General features: G+C 38.9%; 1 protein-coding gene across 2 annotated transcripts in view; it reads right to left on the reverse strand.

Moving 5' to 3' along the window:
- Positions 1–21003, reverse strand: part of PRKD1 (protein kinase D1) — a 387321-nt gene that overhangs the window by 47737 nt on the left and 318581 nt on the right. For both annotated transcript variants that reach the window (XM_066342379.1, XM_066342378.1), the window contains 6 exons: positions 8550–8760; positions 8328–8405; positions 6345–6549; positions 3851–3974; positions 2314–2391; positions 616–895 (listed from right to left, as the gene is read on the reverse strand). In XM_066342379.1, the coding sequence (XP_066198476.1) occupies positions 616–895; positions 2314–2391; positions 3851–3974; positions 6345–6549; positions 8328–8405; positions 8550–8760 (976 nt within the window). The remainder of the gene's footprint in view (positions 1–615; positions 896–2313; positions 2392–3850; positions 3975–6344; positions 6550–8327; positions 8406–8549; positions 8761–21003) is intronic.

Consider the following 21003-nt stretch of genomic DNA (forward strand, 5'->3'; position numbering starts at 1 on the left):
GCATCTGCCTCAGGTGCTAGAGTGACTCTGGTTGCAACAGAGCAATGCCCCAGATGGGCAGAGCATCGCCCCCTGGTGGGCATGCCAGGTGGATCCCGGTCGGGCACATGCGGGAGTCTGTCTGACTGCCTCCCCATTTCCAACTTCAGAAAAATAAAAAAATAATAAAAAATAAATAAAATCACATTTTTATATAGATAGTCCTCTCAAATAGTTTCTAAAATTCACCCTTAATATTTGGACCTGGTTCCATTTTCATAAAAATCTATCTCATTCTACTAATCACACAGATTTCTTCCTGGGATAAAATTATTAAGAGTTTCCAAGTTCTCTGTATACCATGTACACACAGCGGTGTGTTAGGGGCTTTTCAGGAAACATCTCAGATTTGGAAATAGACTGGCATTCCAGGTCAAGCTCAAGAATACTTCTTTTATGACCAATTAGTCATTGCCTAATATTAGATTTTACATGAATTTGCTCACATTTTAATATAAAATAAAAATTAGATAATTTAATGAATGAAATAGTATATTAAATGTTAAAAAATATACAAAATCATCCCCCAGAAGGCTCTCTTCACCTGCTCTACAGACAGAAGATGAGCAGACTTACTGTGCGAGTTGTTTCCTGCACCTACTGACAAGCCCTTGGGAATGACGGGCATGAGGGCATGCTGGATTGCCACCTCCCACATCCTGGCCACATCTGCACCGACGCCACTGGTGAGGACGCTGCCGCTGGGTGGGGGGCTGGAAGGATTGACCACATTCTCTCCCACATAATACACAACATTTGCTGTAGTGATCTCAAAACAGTGAGGGTTGGCCCCATTTGGAATTAAAGCTGAAGGTTTTGCTGGTTCCAGAGATAAAATTTCTGATAACGGAATTTCCTGTAAAATAGAGAGTGTGCTAGATGTAGTTGACCAAAAGTATGTAAACTTATTTTCAAATAAGATTCATGCTGGGTACACGTGAGAAATAACATAACGAATGGTAATAATTTAGTAAAATGGTTTTATAAAACACAGAATATTACTAAGAAAAACTTAAAAATACCTGTGCTAGAGGAAACCTAATCATCTCATTTTTCCAGAAAAATTCACTAGGCTCATGTGACAAGAATAAGTATCAGTAAGAATAATGAATTTGAACCTGTCTCAAATCTAAGACTTAGAATCAAAATGATAATTTTTACAACAGAGAGGTGGAATTACAACACTTTTGAAATACATTTTGGTATGCATGGCTGTTTTTAAAATTCAACTATTTTTTAAAGCACTGGAAATGATTCATATAATTTGACTTCATACGTGTTAATATAACAATATAGCCAAATAAATGGTTTTAATGAGGAAAACCATAGTGACTGGTTTTAAAAGTGGCTTTTAAGATAATTTTAATATTGAAAAAATTAATCACCACATTGTCTTCCAGAAGGCATAGAGTGACTAAGATTTAATAACTTTTTAAACATATTATTTAATATAAAAATTAATGAGGTATCCTTTTTCCATTAAAGCTGTGTAAAGTGGCCATGGAGAATCACATCAACCATGCCTGAGCCTGCATTCAGTTTGAAGGGGCAAGTATAAACTGTCTCACTCTGAACTTCTTTTGGAACAATATTTTACTGGGTGATACATTATGCTACATCTGTATTATTTCATGTAGAAAAACGAAATAAAAACTGCTGCCAAACTTTTCTCTAGAGCAATGTGCTCCTTATGAATATTGGCAATGCAGGGAGAAATCATACAGTTTCTTAACTACTCCCAGTGATGCTGCAAGACTATGGAGAAATACAAAGGAAAGAGGAAGGAAAAAAGGAAGGAAGGAAGGAAGGAAGGAAGAAGTAAGAAAGGAAGGGAGGGAGGGAGGGAGGAAGGAAGGAAGGAAGGAAGGAAGGAAGGAAGGAAGGAAGGAAGGAAGGAAGGAAGGAAGGAAGGAAGGAAAGAAGGAGAAGGAAGAGGAGAAGGAGAAGAAAAGCTGGATTTAGTGGGTTTCAGAAATTTACTTTTAGCTAACCTGCTGTGACCCTGCATTTTCTGTTTAAATAACACAACTTTGCTAAAATACTCAGCTAGCTTCCCCCTCTCCACCATCATCCCATTGGATCAGAAGCACTCCCCAGGGAAATCCAAAATTAACAGATGGCTATCATGGGGTCACAACCTGACTCCTCCAAAATTGCAAGTTACAGAGAAGAAAGAATATCTCTTTGAGGAAACACAAAAACAACCAAGTGTGTTGGATGTACATACACAGGAGGCATGAGATTCCAATCACAGAAAGAGCCACCCTTCCTTACCTTGTAGTATCTGCTTCCTGTGTCATTTTGAAAGAGGGTAATACACTTGCTATCCAATCTCCAATAGTGTCGTTTCCGCTGAAACAGAAGTTAGATTCAGGATCTTTTAAGAACTTTAAAAATACCTAATATTGATAAAATAAACACATTTTCCCAATGGGGACAAAATTTGATGGTGCAAAGTGCATGAAGGACTCACAGTTTTATATGGTGACTCTAGCAAATAAGTATCCACATCTACATCAGTTATGAGTAATAAAGGAGATGATGTATTACTAGCACCCAGCACTAGGCCTGGTATTTAGTACATGCATAGTAAATAGAAAATACCCTTTTAAAATTTATTTGACTGCTTTAAGAGCTGAAGGTGGATTTGTAGTCTGTAACAAAATAAAAAGGCTTAACTGGAGATACAATGTTTACACATTCTAATTATTTTAGAACATAAGGAATGCCATGCTGAGCCAGCCAGGTATTCTGGCTTCCATGATGGATGGAAGAATTGGGAATGTACGGCAGAGCTGAAGAGCCTTCTGTTGGATGGTAGGATCGCCTCCATGGCATTCAAGTCAGGGAAACGCATCAGATAACTTTACCTTCCCTTAAGCTCTCTATAGATCTCTCAACTTCTATGATTTGGTGATCAGGTCCCTGTTCATTTTAGGGTATATGTTGTGTGTGTTTTCATCTTTTTACACCAAAAAGCCCAAACATTATTCTTTGTCTCTTACAACTAGTCTTAGGCCAGTCAAGTACATAAAATATGCTTTAAATTTTACCCCATGTCTGGAAAGAACTATATGGTGTTCAGCTGAATCCTACATTAAATCGTGTAAACCTCTGTCCTGCACAGAAGGTTAAGATTATAAATAATTAGGTTATAGGTGTTTATTTATCTAATAAAACATGGAGAGAGGAGACTACCAGTAACTGAGAAAAAAAGTTTATCATTAAATGTCAATTTAATTTTAATATGTGGATCAAATTTTTCTCTTATTCACATGTGTAACCTCATTTACCAACTATCAAGAAAATCTGATGTAGTGAACAGCTCAGATTATATTAAAAAAATAAACTGTGTTGCCTTTTATCTAATAAAGTAGTATTCCTGGAGAGGTCAGCTTTTAAGTGAACAATTACAGATTTTAAAAGTATATAATAGTTATTATTGTTTTTATTTCCTCCTTAAAATGCAGTATTATTTTTTAAAAATTCTGAACCACAGAGAAACATTTTGAAAGCATATTATTATTGTTTTCATGACTGCTATAAAATGACTGTTCAAGTCATCTGAATACCATCTGAAGTAACAGAGGTAAATGATTTTATTTCCTCAAGATTGCTGTACACACTTTTTTCTTACTCAGTTGTTTGCTCAAGTACCTCTGACACCCTGACTCTTAACATGCTCCACCTGACCCCATGCCATGCCAGCAGCGAGGTTGGCCCTGGAACTCAGACATCCCACAGTCTTCACAGGGCATGAGCAACCACTGAAGGTAACAACACAGAGAAAAGTGTATGCTGCGGCTCTTACCAGCGTGTCCTTGCTGGTGTAGTGGACCATCCAGCCCTCTTTCATCACTGTGCTGCTTTTCCGCTTCGTATGTTTGACAGACTGCACGACTCTCATGAGCGGGATGTTGTTGCTTGTTGATGGACTTCAAAAGTCAAAATATACCAGGAAAGAAATTATTTTAGAAAGAGATCTTTTCCTGCATAAAACCTTTTTTCAGCTATTTCAAAGTGAAAGTTAAAAAAAAACACCCCACATCCCTTTTTTTTTTTTTTTTCTGAAGCTGGAAACGGGGAGAGACAGTCAGACAGACTCCCGCATGCGCCTGACCGGGATCCACCCGGCACGCCCACCAGGGGCGATGCTCTGCCCCTCCGGGGCTTCGCTCTGTCGCGACCAGAGCCACTCTAGCGCCTGAGGCAGAGGCCAAGGAGCCATCCCCAGCGCCCGGGCCATCTATGCTCCAATGGAGCCTTGGGTGCGGGAGGGGAAGAGAGAGACAGAGAGGAAGGGGGGGGGGTGTGTGGAGAAGCAAATGGGCGCTTCTCCTATGTGCCCTGGCCGGGAATTGAACCCGGGTTCCCCGCACGCCAGGCCAACGCTCTACTGCTGAGCCAACCGGCCAGGGCCCCACATCCCATTTTTAGTGAAAGATATTGTCAGAATACGATGGTTCAACATCTGGATTACTCTGAAAAGTGATAGGCACTTGGTATGTCCACTTTAAAAATTCCAAGGCAGGATAAGTAGGCATATTAGTCTTCAGGTTTACCGATATGGTGTTCAGTTATTGGGTAAATATCAGGTAGATTACTGTCTTAGTGTAATGAGGCCACAGTATTCAGCATCACACATAAAAGCTTATTTGCTTATTACAGGCAAAATATTAATCATTTATAGATAATAGCATTTCACATGAATGAGTCTCTCTTAATAATTTCATAAAAATTAAAATCTGTTGTTTAAACTGTTTTTTTTTTAATTTTATTTATTGATTTTACAGAGAGAGGAGGGGAGAGAACAAGAAATATCAAGTCATAGTTGCTTCACTTTAGTTGTTCATTGATTGCTTGTTGTATGTGCCTTGACTGGGCAAGCCCAGGGTTTTGAACCGGAGAACTCAGCATTCCAAGTCAATGCTTTATCCACTACGCCACCACAGGTCAGGCTAAACTGTTTTTTAAATAACTACTGCCCATGGAATTACTGCCAATCCTTTATCTCTTTTTCTTTCCTTTCTGTCTCTGCCTCCTCTTCTTCCCTCCTCCCCTGCACATGCATATATACAGGCTCATCTGCTTGGGTCCCTCTTTGGTACGAAAGAAATGTATACCTTACAAGACAGTTGGGCCATAAGACTAATATTTTCCAGTATCTTAGAAATATGCTTTAGTCCATTCAATGGAAAAAATCTAATTATTGTAGTGCTTTACTCCAATGAACAATTTCAGTTTGTCAATGAATATAACATTTGTAAAATAGAAACAAAAGTTTGAATATACTTATAAATCAGAGGATGAGAAACCCTTTCTGTAAAAGATCAAGTAATAAATATTTTAGACTTTGCAGAATACTGAACTCTACCAATTGTGGTGGAAATGTAGCCACAGATGATATGAATGGGCATAATAACCATGTTCCAATAAAACTTTTTTTTTGTGTGTGTGTGGTAGAGACAGAGAGTCAGAGAGAGGGATAGATAGAGACAGACAGGCAGGAAGAGAGAGAGATGAGAAACATCAATTCTTCATTGTGGCTCCTTAGTTGTTCATTGATTGCTTTCTCATATGTGCCTGATGGGGGGGCTACAGCAGACCGAGTAACCCCTTGCTCGAGCCAGCGACCTTGGGCTCCAGCTGGTGAGCCTTGGTCAAACCAGATGAGCTTGCACTCAAGCTGGTGACCTCGGGGTCTTGAACCTGGGTCCTCGCATCTCAGTCCAATGCTCTATCCACTGAGTCACCGCCGGCAATAAAACTTTATTACAAAACAGGCAGTAGTCCAATTTGACTGTAGTGTACCATCCCAAGACATAAGAAGTGGAGATCATCTAGCAATTTAAAAAGTATAGATGACTAGATCACAAGTGTAAAATTTTACACTGTTCCAAAATAAAGTCAAGAACAGTAAGGTGTAGACATGTGTGATATCTGTAATGGGGGTAGCTATAAAAGTGTCTACTTAGGTGCATCCCTAAAATTTTATTTCCAAATAAGGAGCTTTGAATAAACATTAATTTAGTAGTCAACTTGTGAATGGCAAATATGAGACTCTCTCCTATGCAAAAAAAAAAAAAAAAAAAAAAAAAAAGGTCAAAGAATGAGGCATATCTAGGAAAGGGTGCAAACTACACTTCTCCAAGGGGGTGCAGACTGCCTAACCCCAAAGGCTCTGCAGCTCATTCATAAACAAATTAAGCACACACTTAAAATTTCTCTTTTAGTAGATTAGACTATCAAAGAGCTTTAAAAAAAAGTACCAGTTTCAGTGTGAGGAGTGGTGAGTGCAGCCTCACCTGATGGTTCTGTTGGAGTCCTCGTGGTCCGGGTCTGGGTCCTGCATTTCCCCACCGTCGTTCTGGCCCTCGGCCATCACCATTGCGGCGTCCTGGACCATCGCCTCCTCCATGTCATCCATGAGCCCGCTGTTCCTCTCACTGTCGTTGTCGTCACTCCCTTCCTCCATGACCACATCAGACTCTGCCCCAGGGCTAAGCAAATCTAAAAAATTGTTTTGCACCTGTGAAGATAAGCCTGAATCCTGGAGTCAGGGCTTAAGAGAACAATCCTAAAACAAATTAACCAGGAGCCCTAAAAAGGCAGTTATTTGAAGAATTTTTCCTTCCTTCTTTAAATTTTGGTTCATAAGTATTTGAATTTTTGAGAGGAGGAACATATAATTTTATAAGCAGATGCTTGGTTTTCTTGCCTTTAAGCCTAAAAATATGAAAAGTCATGGAGAGCCTTCGAAGAAAGCCCAGGGTGGGGCAGAAGCAAAGCTGTAGGAGGCCAAAGGACACCAGGCACAGTGAAGAGGAAACTGCGAGTTCAGTGTCACAGCTCCGGCGGGGAAAAGGGGGATGTGGGAAAATAGGGAAAGTTTCACCTGCACTCCCCAGGATCACTGATGCTTGCTAGTCCAGTAACTTTTTAAGTCATGAATTCCAACACATTAGCTTGGTCACAGAAAAAGCATCTTTTAAATACCTAACATATTTGATATTTGGAGTTATACTAAATTACTATCAATATAGTTGATAGTAATGCAGTAAATTATAATTACGGATACAGAGTATTTACTTAAAAATTAGAAAATCAATTGATCAGAGACCTTATCCTGCCAAGCTTGGAAAATTCACAGCTCGCCAGATTTTTCTGACTGTCTGGGGAAATGCAATGTCAAAGTAATCTACAACGTGAAAAAAGGTACCATTTCCCCTTAGCTGAAGTTATCAGGAGCTCATTGACATTTTCCAGCCCTGAACAAAGTCAATAACATATGCCACAGAAAGTGGAAAAACTGCCAAGCTTTCCATTTTGGCAGTTAAATCATACAGAATTCTCCAGAGCACAAACCTCTTCTTCTACTAGGGTACATTCTTCTAAAGAAGAAAGTTCTAGAGGAAAGGATTTAAGACATGACATTTTTCCTAGAGTCTTATGTAGAATTTTCCTAAAGGAATACTTCTAAATGTAGAATGTGAGCTGAGTTAATATTCCTTTCATTAGTAAAGGTTTGGGTTATCAAGCACATAGATAATGAAAGTAGCTGGGTGGTGGGAGGAAGAGGGTGATTATTTCCTGATGGGCCAGTCTCCATGAGTCTTCCTTCCCTTGACAAACAGTAAGAAAAGTAAACTTCTATCTCAGTGCTTGGTATGAGGATGGAGGAAAAGAGAGTAACAGTTATAACTTGTAGGTAATTCCAACATTTTCTTCATTTCTAAACAAACTAGACTAAGCATATTAAAAAGAGAACTGGAGGCCCTGGCCGGGTTGCGCAGTTGATTACAGCGTCATCCCACATGCCAATGCTCAGGTTGTGGGTCCTGGGTCAGTGCACACACGGGAAGCAACCAATAATGGCATGAATGAGTGGAACAACAAACTAATGTATGTCTGTCTGCCTCTGCCTCTCTCTCTCTCTCTCTCCCTCCTCACTACCTTCCTCTTGCTTAAAAAAATTAATAAATAAAAAGGGAAAGTGAGAGCTGGAGAAAAAATTCTGGACCCAAGATTTCAGTACGAGCTGTTCACCATGGAGAAACTGAGAAAATCTCTGGTTTTTATTAATGCCTGACGAGCTAGAATGGCTGCTTTTCTACAGAAAGTAGAACAAACAGAAGCCATAACTTACTTTTAGCTCAGTCTCAAGTGTCTGAGCGGAAAAAAACCAAAAAAGCCATAAAACCAGAACTGATACTCCCCCCCCCCCACCTCGTGCCTGTGGGCCCAGTCTCTACCAGAGAAGACGCGCACAGCTGCACCGGTTTACGCACCTCCATTAATGGTCACTTCGCCCAGACAGTTGTTTGGTACTTTTGCTGCACAACGTTTATGGCAGTTGAATCTGCAATCTAATCACAACGGTGTTAAAAGAAAACAAAAAAAGCCAAGCATTCTTCAGCAAGAGGGTTGTAAAACAAACAAAAAATAGTAATTTCAAATAGTTGAGGACTAATTCAAGCATCCCAGTCGGGCCGGCAGCAAGGTGGCCTCACCTTTGCACTGCAGGCCCTGCCTGAAGAGGCCCTTGAGCAGCTTCTTGCAGTACTGGCACACGGTGGGCCGCGTGTACGAGTGGATGACGAACGTGTGCGGCACTTTCACTTTCGACATCAAAATCTTGTCGAGCTGAATAGGTCGTCCAATGTAGGACTGAGAATTCGACCTCTTCTCACGACCAATGAATGACTCTGATGGTGACTTTTGCTATATGTTTGAAAAACAACGGAGAACAAGAAAATGCAAGAGAGTATTTATTAGTAAATGTATGTTTTTTAACATCACATTTTGTTTTACTATTGTATTGAGTGGGTTGTTCCTTAAGAATATGAGCGATAAAAGCTAAAACTATATGTTTCTGTTGATGAACATAATTTATGACCCTTTTATTTCTTATTTGAGTTATCTTGTTTTGATAGTTTGAAATGAAGAGGAGTGGAGATCAGAATATTTGACCTTGATCTGAAGAACTTGCAAAAAATTTTGGCTTCTAAAAAGTAATTTTATAACTTTAAGGCAGAAATATAAAGTTAAAAACAAAACAAAAACAATGGTCCTTAACTCAACTGCACATATTATTTCACTGACATTTTCTAAAGTATTATAGGCACAAGGTTAGAAAGTGCAAGCAGTTCAGAAGGTAGAAAGTAAATACAAATCTCCCCAGTCTGCTCTGCATAGTACTTCATCTGAAAAATGCCTGGAATTCCCAACAGGGCACACACAGAAGAAGTGACCATCCGCTTCTCCCCCATTCCACCTTCCCCTTCTCTCCCTCTTCTCCTCCCACAGCCAGTGGCTCAGTGCCTTGAAGCATAGCCCCTGGGCACTGAGGATAGCTCAGTTGGAGCACATCAGCCTCAGGCACTGAGGATAGCTGGGTTGATTTCAGCATCAGTCCCAGATGGGATTGCCCGGTGAATCTGGGTACACATGTGGGAGTCTGCCTCACTAACTGCCTGCTTCTCACCTAAAACAAACAAACAAAACAAAACAAATTAAAAAGCTGCCTACAATGTTTTTGGATTCCCTCAGAGGAAAAAAGTATGATTTAAAACAATTCCTCAACCATATGAAAGTAAAGGGTTAAATTTATACTATTTTTATAATTGGAAAACACAGCAACTAGTGAACTATTCAAAACACACAAATATTGGTGTTTTGGTTATAATTATATCTCTATATGCTCCTGTCTCTCATTTTGAAACGAATCAGTCAAGGCATGTTTTAAAAATTAAATGAACTGGCCCTAGCTGATGAGCTCAGTCGGTTAAGAGTTTTGCAGGTTCCATCCCCAGTCAGGGCACACACAAGAATCAACCAATCAATGCACAACTGAGTGGAATAACAAACGAACGCTTCCCTTCCCCTCTCTTTCCCTTCTTCTCTGTCTCTCTGAAAAAAAAAAGAGAAATTAAGCCCCAGTGGGATGGCTAGGTTGGATTATCATCCCAGAGTGTGGAGGTTGTTGGATCAATTCCCTGGTCGGGGCACATACAGGACAGCCTGATGTTCCTGTCTCTCTCTTCGTGCTGCTTTCCAAAAAAAAAAGAATTAATGAATTAAAATTAATCATGATTTTGGAAGATTTCATGGTATCTCTTGACATCATGGAAATGTACTTGGGAATCATCGGATAATGTATTCTGAAATCATCAAAATAAAAGATAAATTACTTTTTAATGCATATAATTATATCTCTCACTTCCTAAACTTTTATTGTAATTGTGTTTCAAGAACACACAAAAGGCACCTTTCAAGATAGGCCTTGCTATGTACAGTTGAGGCATCAAAACTCAGAAAGTTTAAGTAAGTCATTTTGGGTCAAATGCTAGTAAATAGTAAAGCCAAAACATGTTTGTCTCCAGAGCTCTTGTAATATCACCTCAGTTAATTTCTAATCTGGAGTGATGTAAGGCCAGGGGCCGCCATTGTGGCCATTCACATACATGCAGATTCGCATTTGATTTGGTGAGACCATAATGAAACAAGGGAGCCAAGAACTGATGGGCCATCAGCTTTAATCCTAGTTCGCATCCGGCGGGCATGAAATACACACAGCGGGAAAACACTTCCCTTTTCATTCAGGGCTCCCAAAGCCAATGACTTATCCGAGTTTCCTAGAATCAAAGGTTTCTAGCTCACTAGTCTTATTCACCTCTGTTCCCCATCTCCTTCTCTCTGCACAAACTCAGCACAAACTGGCTTCTCCTTCAGCACTCCACCATCTTGGCTGCTTCTCCTCTCCTCCGCGTGGCCCTTCTCTGCTCTCTTCCAGCATGAGCTCCTCTGCCCCATTTTATAGTGTAGAAATCAAAACCTTTAATCCAATATACAAACAAGGAAGTCTCTGATACACAATCACTTATCTGAGGCATAAATGGGATTCCTCATGAGAGTGCACCACCTCCTATCATGCAACAGTCAAGGGTGTGGGGAAAAGCTTAGTCTTAAAACTAAGCCTTAAGCTATAGGGACCCTGCCTGCTTACAGCCTGTCCCCCACACCCAATGCAAACTATAAGCGAGCAAACATATATATCATATTTACAAACTTATTTGACCAACAAGTGATTACTGACAAGTTGAGAAAAAAAAATCATAGTTATATATGTAGCTTCCATCCATTTCAATCCCTATCTGCACCAAAAGGATAATACCACTTATTACTAATTGGGGAAATTTTGATTTGTAAACCTACTAGCGGCAATAAAAAAGTTTTTGATAAGAGGTTCTATTTAGAGATATTATGTCTGTCATTACAGTTACAACTCCATAAAATAAAAGTATAAAAAGTATATAATGTAATCACTCTGGGAAGGCTCACTCTTGCAGAGATGTCTAGGGAGCTTATAAAGATGGGCCAAGCTAGCCTGACCTGTGGTGGCGCAGTGGATAAAGTGCCAACCTGGAAACACTGAGGCTGCCGGTTCAAAACCCTGGGCTTGCCTGGTCAAGGCACATATGGGAGTTGATGCTTTCTGCTCCTCCCCCCTTCTCTCTCTCTCTCTCTCTCTCTCTCTTTCTCTCTCCCCTCTCTATAATGAATAAATAAAATCTTTATAAAAAATTAAAAAAAAAAAAAAAGATGGGCCAAGCTCTGCCAGACTAGAATCATGAACATATTGCATAAATATCTTCAGGAATTAAAAAAATAAGTAAGTCTACAGGGTTAGGTCCCTGTTTTATGTGTCCTTTTTAAGAAGCTGTAGCCAACAGGCCAGTTTTAAGCACAAACTAAAATAAAAAGTGATATTTTTCCATTGCTGGAAAGTTTCAACACCCAGAATAAAAGCTGACCTGATGTTACAGTTTCTTAGCAGACTTTAAATGTCCCCAGATTTGGAAAATCATATGAAAAGTTGACGAAATCACTCTTCAGTTATTTTCCTTTATTTGAGATACCTAATTCTAGGCAGTGCTAAAAGAATCAGTTTGACAGAGGACTATTTACTATACCTTGGGGCAAATTCATTTAGAAGAGCAAGAGGCAATCTGATAAACCGAATGTTATCTTCTCATCCAATTTAGTAACATTCACATAAACACTGCCATAAATTATAAGAACCAGAATTATTCTTGAAAAGTCATTTCATTTATTACCTTCAACCCAGGGTTACATGAGGAATTTTGAAACGTTATATGAGTTTAGGGAAAAGAAATAGGCTGTTCCTTTATGTGCAGAGACTGTACTACACACATATTCAAAGAATGATGCGATTCACACAGCCACATGTCTCCAGCACAGAATAACAACTCCTCAACTACATAATTTATAATGTCAGAAATTAAGACTGTAATAGCATTTAAGATTTAATAGCAATTTAAGATTTTCCTAACATTAATAAGAGTACCCTCCTGTCATTCTTAAAATTACAATCTGCTAGCAACATGACCAGAAATACTAATCATTACATTATCTTATAGTTCCAAATATAATTAATCATTTTCAATATGGCCTATGTTTCTATATGATAAAGTAGCGTTAAAATACTGAGTTAGGGTACATGCATGGAACTTCTCATGTGGGAACTGATTTACTGCTGGAAGGAGACTAAGTTGTTTAATTTTTTTAGATAAACATTTTGGGGAAAGAAAGAGTGAAGAAGCTTTCTGAAGTTTTGTTGCAGAATTACATTGTTTCTGAGGCAAATCTAATAAGCTAAGACAAAATGTGGTAAGGTACCTGTTGGGCAGATAAAATACATTATGCTCACTTTATTAAAGATGGCGCTGCCCATGTAGAAGCCCATCTCCCAGGTGATATTAGTTGCCCTTTTTGCTTGGGATGGGTGTGATTATGTTAATGTGTGTTGGGGGAGGGCTTTTGCACCAAAAGGCTTTAAAAGGAAGAGAGATCATGTTGTTCTGGGGGAAGAGTGATTACATTCTAGGACCCTGGTGGGCCAATCGTGGCACTGTTTGGTTGCTCTGCTACCGTCCACCATGAAAGCTGGAATGCCTACTAGTGGGCGGGAGGGATCAGGTTGACCAGCACTGCAAAAGTGGGCAGTTTTTATAAAAAGGCTAGTCATCACATTCTAGGAGAAGCCCATGTTGTAGGAGAGCAAAGAAAGGCCACATGGAAGAGGCCAGGAGAAGCAGCCATGATGGTGGAGTGTTGAGGGAGAAGCCAGTTTGTGCAGAGTTTGTGCAGAGAGAAGGAGATGGGAAACAGAGGTGAATAAGGCTTGTGAGCTAGAAAACTTTGATTCTAGGAAACTCGGATAAATCAGTGGCTTTGGGAACCCTGAATGGAAAGGGAAGTGTTTTCTCACTGTGTGTATTTCTTACCCGCCGGATGCAAGCTAGGATTAAAGGTGATGGCTCACCAGTTTCTGGCTCTGCTGTTTCATTACCATCTGTCCGAATCCTATGCGAACCTGCACGGGCCAGGCTGCTGTGATGGTGGCCATGGCTACTGGCTTTACAGCCAAAAAGTTGCAAAATTAATATTGATATTTTGGGAAGAAAGGTCAGGTTTTCTGTCCTGTCCTTTGCTTGGGGAAGGGAGGGAGAAGAATATAGAAGCTGCCTGACTTACAAGAACAATGGGTCATTTCGTTTTAACTATGTATAGAATAAAGGTTGTCTGAGGAATGCCTTTTCTTTCAATAAGAGACAGAATTTACATACCACCCTACATTGATTTTGGCTCTTCCTCCCTTCCTGGAATCCTGAGAGTAACATACCTCTAGGAAAAGGAGGGGAGATAGACACTAAAAGATTTGTAAATGTCTTTGATTGTATTACCTTCAAAGTTTTAATGTTCTTATGAATCCTCTAAAGAAATGTTATAAACTTGTTAATAATTATGTCATAATGTCATCTTTCCCCCAACCTGTATGTGGTCAAAGGGTATATAACCAGCCTCAGAGATATACTTGGAGCACATGATTTGGGTCTGCAATGCCCCGTGTTAGTCATATGCGGCCAGCATATTTAATAAATCTCTCCCTTTAATAAAACTCCTTAAAAATTCATCTGGACTTGGTGTCTCTATGTAAACCCGCAGAAGTGAGGTACGGGTACTTTACAACAAAAAAAGAAGACTGTGTCTCTATCTGATGACTTTGTAAATACTTATTAGATATTTATCCATGCTTCAATCGACATGGAAAACCAGGCCTTCACTGATATAGAACAAATTGTAAAACAAAATCAAAGGCCTATGAAATCAGGCCATTGCCCTATAATATATATTTATCATTATTTACATAAGTGTTTATATCATCAGCCAATCATCCCTTCAACAAACATTTCTAATGATGGGAACACAAACCAAACACTTCTAAGGATTTTCAGAACCTGTGCTACAATTTTAAACTAGTAATATTGTTACATTTTAAAGCAAAATATATAATTTCAGCTATGTGAAGTTTTATATGAAAGTATGTACACCAGAAAGCCACAATTACAGTATGTTTTGTTTGATTTATCAAGTTATAGAGTAGGTAAAAATTTAGAAATTGATCATTTTAAATTAAAAGATTCTTAAATAATCTCCATTGATTTAAATCTGATTACCGTGGACTTTAAGATAACTTCAACATGAAACTACACTTGTGAGTCAAAGGGTAATATTGTCTTAAATAAGCATGCTTTTTTAAAAACGTAATGTGTTATTATACAAAGTAAAGAATTATAACATTGCTTTATATCTTCATTAACTTCATTTTATCTTTTGCTTATTTGTATATACAGTACTTGTTGGGCAAATAAGTTTGTAAAATGTGGTTTTTTTTAGGTTTGCTTGCTTATATTTTGCATTGGCCTGGGCAATGCCATGTGTATGTAATCTGTGAAAGGCTGTGGTGCCTGACCTCAGAGTGGCAGATTGCAAATTGCAGATTACCTTCTTGCTTCTGAGGGGCCGCTGTATTGTTAATGTTTGCTGGAGAAGGGATTTTTTCCCCAGACTGGGTTTTGTAGAGAAGGAGTGCAGATGTGGAACCAGAGCTGAGGGGCTTTGGGAGCTCCTCTGAGGCTGGTGGGGACCTTTGTTTCAAGGAGGAACCAGGGAAGATTATCTGGGTTGTGGGACAGGAGACTGAGTCAGGGCTTTGGGAGCCTGAATGAGAGGAGAGCGGTCTTCCCTGCCTGTTTGCTCGTCCACCGGCAGGAGACTTTAATAAATGAACGGCCCACCATATTTTGGCTCCACAGTTTCTTTACCGTCTGCCCGAATTCAATGAGAACCTGCATGGCCACAATGGCGGAGGTCACTGGCCATACAGTACTTTAGAATTTTAAATAAGAACTTTTTAAAAGTAGACTCTGGTAATGAGAAAATTCTTCATTTCTCATTAATATGGTGAAGATTTTATTAGGCTTACTAATTTAATTAAATTTATTTCCACTGTTACTTGCTGTTCCACTTTGGCTCTGTGTATTTAATGAACTCGGGAAATCTGCAGAATGGTGTTTTTTTGTTTTTTGTTTTTTTTTACAGGCATAGGGAGAAAAGTTGAGATGCTCTGGAAAGGGAACTACTATATTTTCTTTCATTCTACTTCATTAGTATGTTCAGAGCAAAAGTATCACAGAGGTGAAAGAACAGACTTAAAATGCACTTCTCTATAATTATGGTAAGCGTACAGGGGGATGTTCTGCCAAAAATTAACATTTTTGTATTAGCCATGGGTCCTAGGAATCGTTCTTTTCCTGAATGAGGAGTTTAGATCAAATTACAGGTATGTGTGTAACTTGACATTATTGTAAAATAAGGTATTGGAGTGGGTGTGTATACATGATTTGATTTGGCAAATTACAGATAATGAAAAGTATAAAGGCGTCTTTTGTGTTCTCAGTAAGAGAAATCATATCAAGGATGTGAGAGAATATGAAGAAAAGAAAAATGAGAAAAGCTGACATTTAAAGCCAGAATTGGAGATTAGAAAGAATAAAGATTATAGAGATTAAAATTTGTTTAAAAGTCTGTGATCCTGTTTAGTATCTGTATCGTCCTGATGCTAACAGAGTTTCATCTGAAATGACTGCCAAAGTGAAAACTATATGCATTGAACACCTACTTAAAGAGAATACATTCTGCTTTTCTAGAGGTTGAGTTTGTTTTTTAAACCAGTTTGCTAAATTAATGACTCAGCAAGTTTGGAACCTTCCCAGGAAATGATTGCTTAGATTACATTATGGAAACTCCAACTGCCAGCATGTCTTTAAACATTTAACAGGACTCTGAAACAATTTCCCAACAAGGCATATTCTACTTCACAGTTCAAAACGAATTCTCTTCATTAGTAAAGCTAGAAAACAGAGGGGGGAAAAGATGCCTTAACTTGTGGTTTGCTTGTTGTCATTTATGTAGAGATCAAACATAAGATTTTCTGAGAGAAAAAAGTCTCTTTAAAAAAACATAATTCAAATAAATAAAATTAAAAAATAAAAATAAAAAACACGGTTCAAATGAAAATTACCACAGTATTAAATTATTTATATTTATTAACTAAAATTCATTTCAGCCCCATACTGGGGTGAATTTTGGATGACATAACTCCCTTTGACTTAAACACAAATTTAAAAAAAAAAGCAGTACAGAATTCTTTAGCATACGTGTTGATAAGTCTTTGTGGAGCTGTGTCAGTCATCAAGACAATAAGTTTGTAAAGGAAGGGCAGTGTCTTAAAATATCTGTCCTCTGTTAATGAAAAGATGTCCCAGGAACTTGATAAAAAATAAGCATTGCTTGAATTCATCAGTGAATGTTTTCAGGAAGTAAACACATGGGAATAAATGGATGAGACATTTCAATAGAGATATTAAAATATTTAATATTACACGGACTGCAACACATTTGCTTTACTGAGAGTACAGTTGGCTAAGATACAACTGCTCTTTGAATTTGTCTTCCTGATCCTCACTCTTACTTGGCATATTCAACATAAATCTGTGTAGAAGTCTTCTGCTATAGGAAGAGAAAGGTAGCAAGCTGAAATACTTGCAGGCTGTTAATACTAATAGTTGGCCCTTCGATGTTAGGGATGCAATAGAGAATGGGGTAGCCTATAATAAATTGGAGAGGATGGGCTTAATGCAAAAAAGATAGTCACTGCTCAAATACTGCTAATAGGTTCCATGTGAGTATGTAAGCCCAGTGCCTATGGACCTTTTAGTTTTTCAAAAGCAGAAAATCCAATTGTTTTATGAAATAATGCTATTTTTGTGTGTGTGTGACAGAGACAGAGACAAAGAGAGGAACAGGTAGGGACAGAGAGACAGGAAGGGAGAGAAATGAGAAGCATCAATTGTTCATTGCGGCACCTTAGTTTTTCTTGACTGCTTTCCCTTATGTGCCTTTGCCAGGGACTACAGCAGAGTGAGTGACCCCTTGCTCAAGCCAGCAACCTTTGGGTTCAAGCCAATGACCATGGGGTCATGTCTATAATCCCATCTTCATGCCAGCGATCTGCGCTCAAGCGGGAAGAGCTCGCACTCAAGCCAGTGACCTCGGGGTTTGGAACCTGAGTCCTCCATGGCCCACTCTGATGCTCTACACACTGTGCCACCGCTGGGTCAGGCTGAAATAATGCTATTTTTAAGTGTAGGCAGCTCTAAAAATAATTTGAAATATCTTGCTAGTCAACTTATTTGGGTAACAAATCTAGTTCATGGGGAGCCTGAGAACCTTGAACTAGGCTTAAGACACTTCTTATAACTTCCATATGCACCAAACATTTTTTTTTTTTTTTTAGTGAGAGGAGGGGAGGCAGAGACAGACTCTCATATGTGCCCTGACTGGGACCTACCCAGCATGCCCACAAGAGGGCGATGCTCTGCCCATTTGGGGCCCTTGCTCCATTACAACTGGAGCCATTTTTTAGCACCTGAGGTGGAGGCCATGGAGCCATTTTCAGTGCCTTGGGCCAACTCACTTCTATTCATCTATGGCTGCAGGAGGGGAGGTGAAAAGAGAGAGAGGAAGAGAGAAGCGAGAGGGGGAGGAGTAGAGAAGCAGATGGGTGCTTCTCCTGTGTGCCCTGAGAATTGAACCCGCGACTTCCACATGTTGGGCTGACACTCTACCACTGTGTCAACCAGTCAGGGCCTGTGCCAAACGTTTATAGCACTTTACATGTATATTAATTCATTTAAATCCCATGACCACTAGTGTTATAATCCCCATTTTAAAGATAAGAAAACCCAATCCCAAGGAGATTAAATCATTTGTCCAAGATCACACAGCTCATAAATACCAGAACTATGAATTTAGGTAGTCTTGCTCTAGATAATAATGATTTCTCTCTCCATAATCCCTCCCAGTTCTCACATTTCCTGGTTTTATACCAAAATAAAAATGAAAAGTATTTTCTTTCCCTCATTTAAATCATGAAGGAAGAGTTCATAGGAGACAGTGAGAATAATTAATAGTATGATCTACATGCCAAAATGCAATTAGTAGTATGATCTACATGAAAATATTAATTCTTTAACCTTGACCTACAGAAGAGAATTACAACCAGCTTGTCTGTGCTCAGAGGATAGCATATGAGTCATGCATGTTTTCTAGAACATAATGACTAACTGAATAAACATTTTCTATTGTATAAGCATCACTCAGTTGGCTGTCTACTTTCCTACGCAGGTGCTGTTGTGCTTAAAAGATACTAGCACAACTGTGTGAAAACAGATGCAACCAAACACTACTTCTTTATTCTAGAAGTTTTAAGATATCTAGTATTTTGTACTAATGTTCAAAGAACTGTGCAAAACAGCACTTTATATTAGATCTCTACTACTGCCATCAAGATGGATCCATCTGATTTAACAAGTGTTTCCTGTGGCAAATCCTACCTAAAAGCCCATTTAAGATTATGCAGGACATAAAGACTGTAAATATTACTCACTGTGCCCAGTGAGTTTACCATTCCATTGTATTCTGGACATAACATAATTGTTACTATCAACAGTAACATGTGATCTTTCGCATGGTTCTGCCTCTTTCTTCACAAATTTTAGTTCATGTCACCTTCTCCAAGAGGCCTCCAGACCACCTAAACTTATTGAACATTCCCTGTTCACACTTTGTTACTCTCCGGTACATCCTCTGTCTCTTCATGAGTCATTACTGCAGCCTGCAACTTTCTTATTTATGTATTTGCCAATTGGTTTTTTACTGTATCCCTTCAATAGAATATAAGTTCCATGAGGAGAGGATCTTAACAATTTTGTTCATCACTGTACCACCAGCTTTAGGAATAATGCTTCACACAGAACAAGTGACCATGTATAAGAAGGTTTAAAGAAAATATCCCCAGGAAAAGTGGAGGAAGGGGTCATTCAGAAAAGCAATTTCCTGTAGAAGAGACATTTGGTGTGAACACCAAAGTACTCTTGACATACAATGACCATGTTGAATATTATTAGCCATTAAAATTAGGTTTAAGACACCTGACCTGTGGTGAGCAGTGGATGAAGTGTTTACCTTGAATGCTAGGGTCGCCAGTTCAAATTCCCGGGCTTGCCTGGTCAAGGCACATACAGGAAGCAACTATTGCAAATAGATGCTTCCTGCTTCTTCCCCCTTTTTCTTACTCTCCCTCTCTCTCCCCTCTCTCCAAAAATCAATAAATAAAAAAAATATATATGTTTAAGACAACTCAGTCCTCCCAATCGTCAGATTGTTTAGACATTTCTTTTATGTACTCTGAAACCTGTTTATCCCAGTTGGAATTGATTAAACCCATCCATATCGCTGCTAGGAAAACATCATTGTCAATGTTCAGTATGATACTGACTACTTTCTGAAGCAAAAAGAAACACTCAGCGCCTTTCAACAACTCTTAGAGAATATACTACCTCTTAACAGGAAGTCAGGGAATTTCCAGCATAGACTGGTTCTTGGGCACAGACAAGTCTGAAGACCCCTGGGGGATGGAGCTCACATAGGAGCACTCATGCTTTCATGCCCTGTAATTCACTGAGTAGAGGGCAGGGTATTTGATGAGTTTCAAATTGTTTAGTGCTATTCTGTTATAATTCTGATTCTATACCCTTTGAACTACCAGCACCAAGTGGCCAGGTACATGAGTTTGGCTCCTCAGTTGGGCACCCTAAATACATAGCATAAATAAAAGCTAATCAACACCTTTTCACAACAATGGAAAGCACTGCTACAGGGCAGAAAAAATTATGTTCCCAGCTTAGTGGTGATGGATGCTGTATTTTACAGTGGAGAATCCATTTCTTAGTGTTTGCAGCAATTTGGGAAAGCTTTTACAGTAATAACATACAATCTCATTAAAAATACAAGGTGATCTGGATTTGCTGAGTGCTAAAGTAGCCTTAAAAGTTACATTAACTTTTATATTACTTCATTCTTTTTATGTAAATAGAAATGAACAGTAAAAGAACCTTACTATTTTCTTAAGCGATCCACCCTTTGCAGGGAAAGCACAAGAACTATTAGCGAATTGTTGCAAATTACAGTCATTGTTCTTTCAAAATGTGTTACTAACATCTACAAATCTGTGGGATCCTGGAAGAAAAGAGAGATGTAATATAAGTAAAAATATCTCTCTTTTTACTTGAAGGCAATGCAACCTTAATAGTATTCACTCTATACAATAAAAAAGGAGCATTTTCACTGAGGAAGAAAATAACTTTACATGCCAACAACTTCTACTTTGGGGCTTCAAATGTCAGACTTGATCTAGACATAGAATATGAACTATGGAAATATCAATAGCAATTTAGGGATATATATTTCCATAGTATTTGATCCTGTCCAAAATTGACAGGGGCTGGCCTGAGATTATGAGTTCACTGGAAAGCTGAATGAAATAATTTGGAAAATGGCTGTCCCATTAATTACTGCCTTGGAAACACCAAGGAGAAGCTGAAAAGGCATGCTATAAACAGTCCCAGACTGAAAAGGTTAGAGCCTCTCCCTTCAAAAGTGGCCCATAAGGATAACTTTACAGTATTTTATAGAACC

This window comes from Saccopteryx leptura, chromosome 6 (assembly GCF_036850995.1).
Source record: "Saccopteryx leptura isolate mSacLep1 chromosome 6, mSacLep1_pri_phased_curated, whole genome shotgun sequence".
Taxonomy (NCBI): Eukaryota; Metazoa; Chordata; class Mammalia; order Chiroptera; family Emballonuridae; genus Saccopteryx; species Saccopteryx leptura.